This window comes from Acomys minous (genome assembly GCF_964271855.1).
Source record: "Acomys minous genome assembly, chromosome: 9".
Lineage (NCBI taxonomy): Eukaryota > Metazoa > Chordata > Mammalia > Rodentia > Muridae > Acomys > Acomys minous.
In genome coordinates this window covers 85,745,981-85,759,061 of record NC_140490.1, presented here as the reverse complement: position 1 = coordinate 85,759,061, position 13,081 = coordinate 85,745,981, and the positions used below count along the sequence as shown (strand labels likewise).

Sequence of the window (13,081 nt, the reverse complement as noted above, 5' to 3'; positions counted from 1 at the left end):
GCCTGTCTCTGTCCACTGCCCCCCACCCAGCACTTCAGTTCCAGGTGCGCACAGGCTGGGGGATCTGAACTCAATTCCCTGTGTATATAAACTCTACTAACTTAGCAATCTCTTCAGTCCCACTCTTAAAGGAAAGAAAGAAAAACAAACAAAAAAAAACCCCCACTTAAATTAAAAATGCAATTCCATTATTTCTCCCTTTTCCTCCCCTCAACCCCTCCTAAACTTTTTTAATTCCTCACAAAAGATTTTTTTTTTTACTACATGTATTTGTGTGTGGATGTGCACATGCCCCTGCTCACGTGTGGAGGTCAGAGGACAACTTGAGGAAGTTATTCTCTCCCCTCCAAGATGGGGGTCCTGAGGATCGAACTCAAGTCTTCAGGCTTGGCAGCAAGTGCCTTTACTCAACTGAGCCATCTCATTGGCCCTACTTTTAGTGACTTTATTGTGCTATGTTATTTGCCTACTTTCTTTACACAGATGTCCCTTTATGCTCAGCCTTATATTCAGGTTTTTCCTTTGTAAGTACTTCTTCAGTTTCTTCTCAAAGGGCTGATTAGCTCAAGGTACTTTAAAAATACCCTATGTTATACCTTGTTGATCATGTGTTTTTCTTAACTTCCAGAAAGAAGTGAGCATCCCCCCCCGCCCCCCGCTGTTGTGCCCTCCACCCCGGTTCCCAGAATCCTCAGCTCACCAGGCCCCCACAGGTGCTGATGGCTACATGGGAGCTATCAGCCTGGCCTTGCAGGTGGCCAGCGTAGAGGCAGTGGGCCCGGGCAGCCCTCTGCCAGGCCAGGCCTTCCCGTGTCCAGTATTCCACCGAGACGTGCCCTGCCAGTAGACGGGGGCTGCGGGTCAGGTTCAGCAGGAAGTGAGTGGTGGGTGCCGCCACCTTGTAGAATAGGCGCGACTCGGCTGTGGCCCCCACGCCCCGACGCTGCCTCCTGGGAGCAGGTGGAGAGAAGGCCAGCATTGCCCCGTTGTGGTCCACTCGGGTTGGGAAGGCAATCTCATAGCTCTCCAAACTGGACAGGAGCTCATCTATAAGCAAAAGAATAAGCAGACTTAGGTGGGTCCCTACTGCCAAAGCCAGCGATGCCTCACTCATCACTGAACCCAGTCACAGACTTGACTTATACACTCCCAGGCCCTTTCAACCCACAAATTCCCCCAACCCTAGCCAGCTGACTTCTCATTTTCTCAAGGACCAACTGGCTTTCTTAGTTTCTTGTTCCCTTTGAATTGCCACCAGTGGACAGTTTCCTACCTTGAGATCTGAAGGCATGTGTGACCTTGAATGTGAGGCCCAGCCCCAGGGCAAGGGCCCAGCGGAGGATCTGGCAGGCAGAAGCCATAGGGGCTACGTGTCCACATGTCTCTCCCCAGCCCCGGCTGCTGGCAGCCCCTACAGTGCTGCCTCCCCTGTTCACAGTCTGCGCAGCATCACTGGTCTCCTGGGAAGAGAGACTGAGTCAGGAGGGGACCTGGTCACACTGCCCCAGCATCGCCAGTGCCAAGGTTCCTTGCTAGACCGAAAGCGGGATCCTGTAGCCTTCTCCATGACCAAGGTACTTCTATCAGAAAGTTCCGGAACAGCCTTGGTATTGGTTCCCATCCCCCACATCCTCCCTCCACAATCAGAGGGGACAGGGACCGGGACCCCTCTGAAGGTGCTGATTGGGTTCAGTGAGGTGGGAAGAAGACCCAGGCTAATAATGGGTGGGACCAATTCCGGTGCAAGGGATCCTGCACAGCAAGAATAAGGGAGGTAGTGCAAGCAAAACTGATACCCTGAGTTTAACGCCTCTCTCCCCTACCCCACACAGGCAACGGGAGGAACGGACTCTTTATAGCTATCCTCTGACTTCTACATTTGTGTTGTGTTGTGTGCCTGGGCTGGTGTGGACTGGGGGGGGGGGCAGAGGAGATGATGTCATGGCTCCCCACGTTGACAGCAGTGCTGTCTTCTATCCTCCTGAAGCTTTGCACATCAATGTAGAGAAAGGAAGGCGCCTCAGACTGTGACGTGTTCTCTAGAGAACCCAGTTGGGACGCTGGGAAGCTGGGTGTTTGAAGGACAAAAATAACCAATCGTGGGGAGGAGAGGATGGATCATGGGGGGGGTGGGGGGGGTGGGGGGGGATGGGAGCACGGACTGCAAAGTCACAAGTCTGGCTGGGGGAGAGTGGACAGTGAGTTGGCTCAGCAGGTGAAAGCGTTTGCTACGAAGCTTGCCTGACCCCAGATCTTGTACGGAAAAAAGAACAGATGCCTCAAAGTTGACCTCTGACCGCCCCCCCCCAAAAACTAATAAATAAATACCCTTTGACTTCCATAGGCACAGGGTGGTACTCATGCACCCACACCCACACACATCAATAATAAAACAGAAGAATAAAAACCTTGGAGATCCTGCAAAATTCATCTTGGCTCAACACCAAACCTTATGTCCTAGGATATAGACTCACAGACACACACACACAGACACACACACACAGACACACACACACACACACACACACAGAGAGAGAGAGAGAGAGAGAGAGAGAGAGAGAGAGAGAGAGAGAGAGAGAGAGAGAGAAATGTAATTTAAAAAACAAAGCAAGCAAAGGAACCAATCTGTAAAACAAAACAAAAACAAAAACCCCTCAGGTTACTTGAAAGCTGGGGCAACAGTCAGGGAGAATTGCCAGCCCATAACTAAAGTCAAAGCAGGCTTTGGATCCCTGGCTACAGGTATTTCCACCTCCCCCCCCCCCATCCCCGCCTTTAGTTTTCCAGACAAGGTCTCTCTGAGCAGCTCTGGCTGTTTTGGTTACCCTGTAAAACCAGACAGGCCTTGAACTCAGAGATCCACCTGCTTCTGCCTCCCTGGTGCCTGGATCACAGGGACATTGTTACCTTTCCACAGTGTGATCACACGTTCCCAGGGGCTTTATCTTCACCCTACATTTCTAGCCTCGCTTGTTAATTTTCTAAAAATTATGTTCCCTTATTTTTGTGTGTGTGGAGGTCGGAGAACAACTTCTGGGAGTTGGTTCTCTCCTGCCATGTGCAGCCAGAGGATGGCTCTCAGGTCAGCAGGCTTGGCAGCAAGCTCCTTTACCCACTGAGTCACTTCCCTTGCCCTCTAGCCTTACTCTTTATCCTGCTTTTTGCTCTCAGATCCTTTCTTCTTAGTCTGAGTTAATCCTGCCGCAGGCCTGTTTCTCAGGCATCTGCCCCAGGCTAGTCTGCTGGAGACACTACTTCGGGCTCACCACTCTGCCAAGCCCCTTCCCTGCCCTCTGGTCTCCACCCTCCACCTCTTCTCCTGTACAAATCCAAGCCCCCCTTAATCACACACTGTCTTGTTTTCTTTGCATTTCAGCCAAGTCTGAGAGTCGATCCCCAAACAGGGCAGTTTGGCAGAAGAGAGAGAAGCCGGAATTTCTCCAAGATGCTAGCAGAGAAAGCCACATTCCCTACTTCTGCTTGGAACCCTCTGGTAACAGGCGGCTCTCTCACAGATATTTTGAGACACTGCTGTATGTTCAGCTAGGCTGTGTACCCTTGGCTGAGTGGCAGGTTCCTTTACTCTTGCTCTCAGGCCCGTTTTTTTTGGGGGGGGGCTCACTAGTTAGTACAATGCTGAACCCTTGTGTGTGGAGTCTTCTGTCAGTTGGCCCGGGGCAGGGAACCCAACCAGAATGGGTACAAAGGGAAAGCAGGTTGTTCTTCAACCCCAAACTAAGTTTTTTTGTTTTTGTTTTTGTTTTTTTGTTTTTTTGTCTTTTTGAGACAAGATCTCACACATCCCAAGTTCACCTCAAACTTTTTATGTAGCTAAGAACTTGAATTTCTTATCCTCTTGTTTCTTCTTTCTATGTGCTGAGGAGGCAAGTGTATGCCACCATACCCAGTTTACACAACATTGGGGATGGAGCCCAGGCCTCACACCCTCTACTGATGGAGCTACATTCCCAGCCTCCTTGAGATGAATTTCAGGAGTTGAATCTGGCGAAGCTTCTGACTCTTTCCTTGGGCTTGGTAAAAATCCTCTTGGCCTTCATCCTCCCTCAGTTCTTAAATTAATATCTCTCACTCCCTCCAAAGCCCTTCTTTCTTTTTCTTCCCGCCTCTTTCCAAACACTCCCTCCATGTGGAGACCTCAGCAAGATCTGAAATTACCTCGGGAGGTTGGCGAGACGGCTCTGTCCTTAAGAACGCTTGAGGCTCTTAGAGAGGACTTCAGCTTTGTTCCCTCCCAGCACCCACGTTAGGCAGATCATAACCACTTATAAACCTGATTCCAGAGGATCTGATGCCCTCTTCTGGCCTCCGTGGGCACCTACACATACATGGCACACATAAATTCATGCCAACACATACACGTATACATTTATATCAGTAAATACATGTTTCAAATAGATTTAATTTTTAAAAAGACTGATCATGATCCCCAGGGCCTTAAATATCCCACTTCCACTCAAGGTAGCAGCAGTCTCAATGCAATGGTAGGGGACCCAGCCTCCCGAGCTCTGCCCCTTCCCCCTTTTCTAGCCCTACCAGGAGTGGAACCTAAAGCTGTGGTGCCTTTGTGATGAACCCCACCTCGACACAATCCTCCTGTAACTGCACAGGCCAGCTAACGCTTCTGGCTGGGTATCAGGTGGGCTATCAGAGGCAGGGTAGAAGGACTTTACTGGGTTAGTAACTGATGGAGGAGTGTGTGTGTGTGGGGGGGGATGGGGGGTGTCAGCTGCCCATAGGGTAACAACTACTGATAGGAGTGGCACAACCTGGCACAACTACAGGGCCATGGGTGAGAGCACAAACAAGTTAGCAGGTCTGGGACAGACAAGATGGGCGGCAACTGAGAGGGGTCTCATGTTTGGCTGAGCACAAGACCACAGAAGGTATACATACACTACGGGTATGTATACATGCTTGTCTCTTTGTGTGTGTGTGTGTGTGTGTGTGTGTGTGTGTGTGTGTGTGTGTGTCCCTGTACCTAGGCTTGGCCCTTTCTCCTCAGGCCCCACCTCCAGCAGGCTGGAGAAAGGCCACCAGTTTGGGGGAGGGGGGTAAGTGCTGGAGGAGGAAATGCCTCCCGGAAACTATGGCTCCATCCCATCCCAGGGATCCTGGAGGGACCAGCACTCCACACACCGCACCGCTCCGAAGACTTCTGTAAGGCCAGGCTGTGGGGGAAACCCTGCTGAAGAGGCCAGAGGCTTCCCAGTGGAGGCCAGAGCCTCTTTGGCCAGGAACAGTCGGCCAACAGGCTCTCTCAGCCATTGCACATCTGGCCTGGCTGCAGTGAGCAGACAGACAAAATGCCCAGCCAGAGAGAGGAGGCCTGTGGGGGAGGGGGCTGCGCTGGTCACTACCCCTAGTACCACCAACCAGCTGCTAATTAAAAGGTGTCTCCCCTTAGTTGGGAGACACCCTGCCTCAGTGTACTTGTGACCTATAGATGACCAACAAAGGGGAAGTGGCAGCCCCAGGTCCACTCTCACAGGCAGGCGCGCACACACACACACACACACACACACACACACACACACAGTTTAAAGGACAACCACACCTGTATAGCTGGAAGGCCTGGTTCACTACACCCAAACAACACACAACTGCATACTCCTGGACCCTGTGTTATACACAAACACGTATTTCCACATGGACTTCTCCACAGCCCACAAACCCAGACAAACATGTACGGCAGAGGCCTATGTGCACACAGTTACACAATCCCAGACACTCCACAAGCCTAGGGGCCTATCCACACTCTTTTAACACAGAAAGCCAACACACACACACACACACACACACACACACACACACACACACACACGTCTGCACATTCACAGCAGGGGCGACCAACTCAAATTCTACAAACTCAGACACATAAACACAGACATTTCCACTAATACCACTCCAGAAAAAAAGTGCAAATATCCAGAGACAGACACACTTGGCATTTACACACATGACAGGCACTTTTCTGAGTGCAAACGCCAACTTACCATCACTTAGGCAAACACTCAACACACCTCAACAATCTCCCCGCACAGCCGCTCCCGGATGCTGACAGCCACAGGGCACACAATCCGCCGAAGCACAACTTTTTGGATTCGCACCGACCCCAGACACAAACTGGCGTTCTGTATCCGCACACTTGAGGACACATTCCGCACCAACACAACACAAGCACACCGAGATCCACCCAGCACATCTCGTCCCGAGACACACAGAGTGACTTAGAGTCACACTGCATACGGGGGATTGCGTTGCCCAACAGGGTCCCCCAGATGGCCAGTACCTGCGTGCCGGGAGTCTCCGGTCCGCTGTAGCCGCACAGTCTCACCGCCCGGCGCTCAGGAAGGGAGGGAGCAAAGCGAGCGCGCGGCGGCGTGGCCGGGGGAGGGGGCGCGGGAAGGCACTCACTTCCTGAGCAGCTTGCCAGGGTTATAAAAAACCCCCAAACCCCGCCCGCCGCTGCCGCCGCCGCCGCCCAGGGCCTCAGGCTGGATCCAAGCCAAGGACCCCGGAGCCCGGATTACCCCGCCTCGCGAAGGGCGCCCTGCGCGGGTGGAGATGCTAGGGAGGAACTTGGGTTGGGGGTTGGGATGAGGAGTTGGGGAAGGTTGGGGGAGGAGGCTAGGGGAGGGGATAGAAGGCGGAGGGGGGGGGTTAAGGGAATGAGATGGAGAGTGGGGGAGGAGAGGACGCACACGGTGGTGGTGGGGGATGGGCGGGGAGACCGACAGGCTTGGATGGGGGGGGGAGGCGGAGATGAATGGGGGAGGAGAGTTTGAATAGAAAGAGGTGGAAGTGGGGGCAAGGAAGAAGGGGCAAAATTGAGTTGGAGGGTAGTCGGAGGTGGAGTGCGGGGTGGGGGGTGGGGCGGTTGGGAGGGGGGTGGGACAAGGGGAGAACCCACTGCCTCGCCTCCATCAGCGGCGTCAACAACAGCTGTTATTTATTGAGGGCTGGTCCATGCTCAAGCAAACATTTATTGGGCGCCTCCCCGTGTGCCAGGCGCGGTGCAGGGGTGGGGGTGGGGAGCGGGGGGTGGTGGGGAGCGGGCGGGGGGGGGGGAGGTTGGGTGAGGAGTGTGTGTGTGAGTGAATAAATCTCAGTTGGGTCCCAGCCTTCACAAAGCTCCCGTCTGGGGGCTTTGATCTGCTTTGGCTTTGCCCTTGAGTTCACTGCTTTAACTCTCTAGCTGTGAAGTGAGCCTAGCCAGTCCCATTTTACAGATAGGAAAAAAATAAGGCTAGCTATCTTTGGGGCACAGTGTTTAAGTCGATGAGTAGTTCCTATATGAAGGAGATGACCAATATAGCGGAGCAAGGCTGAGATTCAGCCAGCTTCATCCCAGGCCTGATTGTGTGTTACCCTTGGCCTCAGAATTCCAGCCATGGTCCCCAGAGAGAGCTTTGGCCTTGGCCTTGACTGTCTTTGATTCTAGGTTTACTTATCCTTAGAAATGGGGTAATGACAGCCTTTGTAGGGAGGAGGGGAGGAAGAAGGGTGATCGTGGGAGGGAGCAGGGGAATGTCAACCACAAACATGCACTCTGCTCCGAGTTCAGCTAGGGATACAGGTAGCGCGCTGTCTCTATTCTGAACTTCGTCTTAAACTTGGAAATGGCATGTTAGGGCTCACGCATAGAGCATGCACTGCACAAACAACTCCTATGCTGCTTGAACCCTCCCTTTCCTGCCCAACTTCTCTGGACACCGTGTAGAGACCAGAGGGACTGCTAACCTTTACACCTCTACAGTCCTTAGAACCCCCACCCATCCCTGGCGGGTTTTTTTTTTTTTTTGCTTTTTTCAGGTTGTACTGGTGCTGAAGGCGATTCCAGCCACCTGTCCCCAGTCTGGGGATGGCTCTCAGACTCACAGTGGGACTATTTTCAGGGCCATTTTGAGTGGGGTAGCTTTGAACTAGGCCATTCCAGGTCCTGCTACTTACTAGCTTTGGAGTCTCTTCCCTCAATTAATAAACGTGAAACCTTGGCTTCCCCTCCCTTCAAATCCCCTTTCTATTACTGCGCCAGAAGTTTTTTGGGGGCCCACCTTTTCCCATAAGGGTGGGACATATGGCTTCAGCAGCTGGAGGGCGGTGGGAGTGCATATGATGTCTTATCCTCAGTGAGCCACCTTGGGACTTTTGCTTAGTATGTATTTTTAACTTAATTATTATAACTTTCGCATATACACGTGTCTGTGATGTTGGGAGCATGTGTTTGGGGGGGGTGCACGAAGAGGACAGAGAGTGATGGATTTCTTTCTCAATTGCTCCTCAGTTTTATTTACTGAAGCAGATCTCTAGATGAACCGCAAGCTCTCTGGTTCACTTAGCCTAGCTAGCCAGCTTACCCCAGGCGTTCCCTGCCTGCTGCGGGTCCTGCCTGGCTTTTCCATGGCTTCAGAAGATTTGAGCTGAGGATTTTTGTTGTTGTTGTTTGTTTGTTTGTTTTCTTTTGTGTGATAAAGAAGGGCTTTTTAAAAAAATTATTAAATTAGGGTTGAGGAAATACACACACACACAGCAAGGAGCATAGAGAAAAAGACCCCCCCAGCAAAGCAGAGTGGGGTGGGGGTGGGGGTGGGGTTCACTAAGGACGCTGAAACCCTGAACACAAGTTCTTGGGTTCAGACAGCGAGCGCTTCATCCTTGGAACCATCTTCCTGGCCTTTTAATTTGATTTATTCATCTTTTAAAAATATTTATTTATTTTTTCTTTTATAGGTGAGGGTGTTTTTTTGTCTGCTTTTTATGGCAGCACGCCATATGCATTCAGTGTCTGGGAAGCCAGAAGAGGCCATCGGATCCCTGGGACTGGAGTTAGGGAAGGCTGTGAGGTGCCGTATGGGTGTTGGAGAGCACCCTCAGGCTCTCTGGACGAGTGATCAGTGTTCTTAGGCACCGAGATACCTTTCAAACCCTCTCTGTTATTTTTTTAATAGTCAGGTCTCACTGTGTTGACCGTGTTGGCTGGGAACTTCTGTGCTCAACCATCACTCCTCCCTCACTCTCCTGAGCCCCCGAGACAGGTTACATACCATAGAGCAGGAGGCCTCTTCCAACATGAAAGTAGCAGGTGAAGGCGACAGTGCCTCCAAAGCCATCGTTGTCTGAGCTCTGAGTGCAGTTGTTCCTGAAAGCCACAGTTGGACCTTCACTGATATACCCCATCTGTATTGATCACTAGTTTGTGCCAAGGTTTCTTTCTTAGTACTGTGAGCACAAAACCTCAGGGGCAAGTTTCCATTCCATGGGAGACATATTCTGCCTCGGGGGCCTATGAATTTGCTCTTCCTACTGTCACTTGTTTGGATAGGAGTATCAAGTCTATTTTGTTTTTTTTCTGGTCTCAACTCAGACGTCATCCCTCAGCAAGCCTGTCCTGACCTCACACTTCAGTGTCACAGTCTCACACATCCCCGTTCCCATTTCCTGGTTTATTTTACTCTTGCCAGAAGTCACCAGCTAATCCGCTTTAGAGAATGCTTGTTTGTTTTTATTGATATTCTGTCTTGTCCACCAAAAGACCAGGTTCATGAGGGAAAGATTTTTTCCCTTCTATTTATATATATGTATTTTTTTCAAATATATTTTTTAATTTTGGGGGATTATAATAAAATTCTATCGTTCCCCTCTTTTCCTTTCTTTCCAACATATTCCACGTAGCTCTCCTACCCACCTCTCTCAAATACATGGCCTCATTTTCCTCTTTTTCAGATGTATGTGTGTGTGTATATATATTTATTAATAATGCAACCTCCTCAGTCCAAATAGGGTTTGTTTAGGTATGTTTTCAGGGATGACCATTTGGTATTGGGTAACAAATTGTGCTCTTCTTGGGAAAGACCGTTTCTCCCTTTCTTTGCATTCTTCGGTTGCCTGCAGTTCTTTCTTTCTTTCTTTCTCTTTCTTTTTTTTTTTTTTTTAATATTTATTATGTATACAATGTTCTGTCTGCATGTGTGCCTCCCCACCAGAAGAGGGCACCAGATCTCATTATAGATGATTGTGAGCCACCATGTGGTTGCTGGGAATTGAACTCAGGAAGAGCAGACAGTGCTCTTAACCTCTGAGCCATCTCTCCAGCCCACCTGTAATTCTTTTTCTGAGGTTGCAGTCTATGAGATTTCCCCAATTCCATGTTAGTCCTTGTTCAGGTCATGTTTAGGCAGTCATGTTTATAAGATGTTATGGGATTTAACTTTGATATTAGTAGGAGACACAATCTTACAGCAAACTCCTTGAAGTCCTGGCTTTTACTATCTTTCTGCCCCTTCTTCCATTCCAAAATGGTCTCTGAGCCTTCAGTGTGGGAGTGAATGTTTTGTGGATTCATCCACTGGAATTGGGCTCCACAACGCTGCATTTTGATTGTTGGTGATTTTTTTTTTTGTACTGTTCTCTGTTGCAAAGAGACGTTTCCTTAACGAGGGGCAAGAACTACCCTTATTTGTGAGAGGGAGGGTGGTTTTCTTTTTCATCTCTGTGGCTCACAGAAATATCTTCTAGAGTCTCAAACATTGTTGAATAAATAATACTATTGAAAGAATGAAGCTGAGCATGGTGGCACATGCCTTTAGTCCCAGCACTGAGGAGGCAGAGGAAGGTGGATTGCTGTGAGTTTGAGGCTGGCCTGAACTACAAAATGAGCCCGGGACAGCCAAGGCTACATATAGAGACCCTGTCTTGAAAATCCAAAAAAAAAAAAAAAAAAAAAAAAAAAAAAAAAAAAAGCTAGTGGTGTTTTTGTTTGGTTGGTTGGTTTTGGTTTTTTGAGACAGGGTCTCATATAACCCAGGCTGGTGTTGACCTTGTTGAGTTGAGAATGACCTTGAACTCCAGATCCTCCAGCCTCTACCTCCCAAGAGCTGGAAGGCCACCCTGGGGCACCATGTCCTGATGACATAGTTTGAATGTTAAGAATTTGGTCTAGGCAGGGTGGCATATGCCTTTAATTCCAGACCATACATTCTGCATGAGAGTTATTAACATAGCATCTTAAGGGTTAAGAACTTGGATGTGGTGGTGCACATCTTTAATCCCAGCACTCAGGAGGCAGAGGCAGACAGATTGCTGTGGGTTTGAGGCCAGCCTGGTCTGCAAAGCAACTCCAGGATAACCACAGCTACACAGAGAAACCCTGTCTCGAAAAACCAAAAACAACAACAACAACAACAAATTTGTTCTAGGACAAGGACCCAGGAAGGGCAAAGCACATGTGACTAACAATGTTTTAAGCCAGCTTGGACTGACTTTAAAAAACTCTTGGGAGAAGATTTAATTTACAGTGGGTGTTTAGAATCCTAAGGGATTGCACTGCAGGGCTGCCCCCTGAGCATGCAGTAAAATCCCATTGTTACTTTAGGGTTTCAGAATATGGCAAAAGATTGAGTGGTTAATAACAATATGTTAGGCTTTATATTTCAGTCCTGTGTGTGCATGTTTAGTGTGTGTGTGTGTGTGTGTGTACAGATGGAGGTCTGAGGTCAACCTTTGGCCTCTGTCCATTCTGCTTTTTTAATTGTTTTTTAAAAAAGGTTTATTTTATGTTAAATTATGTGTATATGTGTGTGGGTGTGAGTGTATATGCACATGGGTGTAGGTAGGTGCCTGTAAAGGTCAGAAGAGAATGTTGGCTTCCCTTGGAGTTGACAGGTGACTGTGAGCTCGGAAAATGAACTTGTGCCCACTGCAAGAGTCTTACTCTTAACTGCTGAGCCATCTCTCCAGCCCCATATTTTTTGATTTTTTTTTTTTTTTGAGATAAGGTTTTTCCGCACAGTCCTGGCTGTCCTTGAACTAGCTCTGTAGACCAGGCTTACCTTGAACTCAGAGATCTGCCCCCCTCTGCCTCCCAAGTGCTGAGATTAAAGGCCTGTCCCACTACCAGAGCATTTAAAAAATAAAAAAAGACAAGGTCTTATATATTTCAGGCTGTCTTTCAACTCCCTGTGTAGCTGAGGATGACTTTAAACATCTTGTTTCTCCAGCCTCTGCCCCTCAAGTGCTGGAATGACAGGCATGTGCCACCATAACTGGTTTATGCAGTGCTGGGAATCCAACCTAGGGCTTCATGCGTGCACTTTCCCTACTGAGCTGTGCCTCAGCTCTCACCTTGTGTTTTGAGCCAGGATCCCTGTCACTGGTTAGGCTAGATTGTCAGGGCAGTGAGGCCTCAGGGAAGTGTCCTGGCTCTGCTCCCCAGAACCTGGATTGTAAGGATGTAGCACCATAGGTGGCATTTTGCCTGTGTGCTCAGACTCAACGGCAGCCTCTCATGCTTACCTAGCTCTTCCCAGCCTTAACTTCACACCAACCTCATGGGGGTAGACACTGCCCATTTTCCACACGAAGAAACAGAGGCACAAAGAGGGTCAGTGACTGTTGTGGTCACATTTCCATAAGCCACTTGACTGGCCACCAGAGGGAAGGAAGGTGGGCTCTGATGCTCAAGACACTTAGAGAGACTCCCAGAGGCCTCTGGAAGTGAGGTTCTGAGGAGGGACGCCCCTTTCCAATGGCCAGGACTCCTATGTCCTCCCTAGATCATTTGCCAGGTGATTTTTCAAGATGGCTTAGAGGCCTCTTAAGTCTTGAGACAAATTGTATCTGCTAAATGGATCAGGTGAGTTACTAAAACAAAACAAAACAAAACAAAACAACAACAACAAAAAAACCCTACTGCCATTCTGTTTAGAGGATATTCCAGGAGCATAGATGTGTTGACACAGCTCAGTCTTATATTAGTCAGGCTCTCTTAAGGAACAGACTGATGGCATGAATATATATTGAAAGATTTATCGGACTTGAGTTGGGCTCCAGCACTTAATGTAAAAAAAGCCAAATGCAGTGGCACACACCTATGATGTGATCCCCGAAGTGGGGAGGCAGAGACAGGAGGATTCTTGGGGCTTACTGGCCAACCAGTATAGTCCAATCAGTGAACTCTAGGTTCAAGGAGATACACCGTCTCGCAAAATAACACAAGGAAACCGAGTTGTGTTGGGAGAGTGTGTTCTTTAGCATGCAGTGCACTCTGGGTTTGATCTTTAGC

At 49.3% G+C, this 13,081-nt stretch overlaps 1 protein-coding gene across 2 annotated transcripts in view; it reads right to left on the bottom strand.

Annotated features, from left to right (window-relative positions):
* Positions 1 to 6,619, bottom strand: part of ADAMTS10 (ADAM metallopeptidase with thrombospondin type 1 motif 10) — a 30,632-nt gene extending 24,013 nt beyond the window's left edge. The window contains exons 1-3 of one of the 2 annotated variants that reach the window (XM_084797028.1): positions 6,311 to 6,619; positions 1,274 to 1,460; positions 701 to 1,047 (exon numbers count right to left, since the gene is read on the bottom strand). In XM_084797028.1, the coding sequence (XP_084653154.1) occupies positions 701 to 1,047; positions 1,274 to 1,361 (435 nt within the window). In that variant the 5' untranslated portion in view covers positions 1,362 to 1,460; positions 6,311 to 6,619. The remainder of the gene's footprint in view (positions 1 to 700; positions 1,048 to 1,273; positions 1,461 to 6,310) is intronic. The other variant, XM_084797027.1, reaches the window with a different exon arrangement.
* Between the last annotated feature and the right edge of the window lie 6,462 nt (positions 6,620 to 13,081).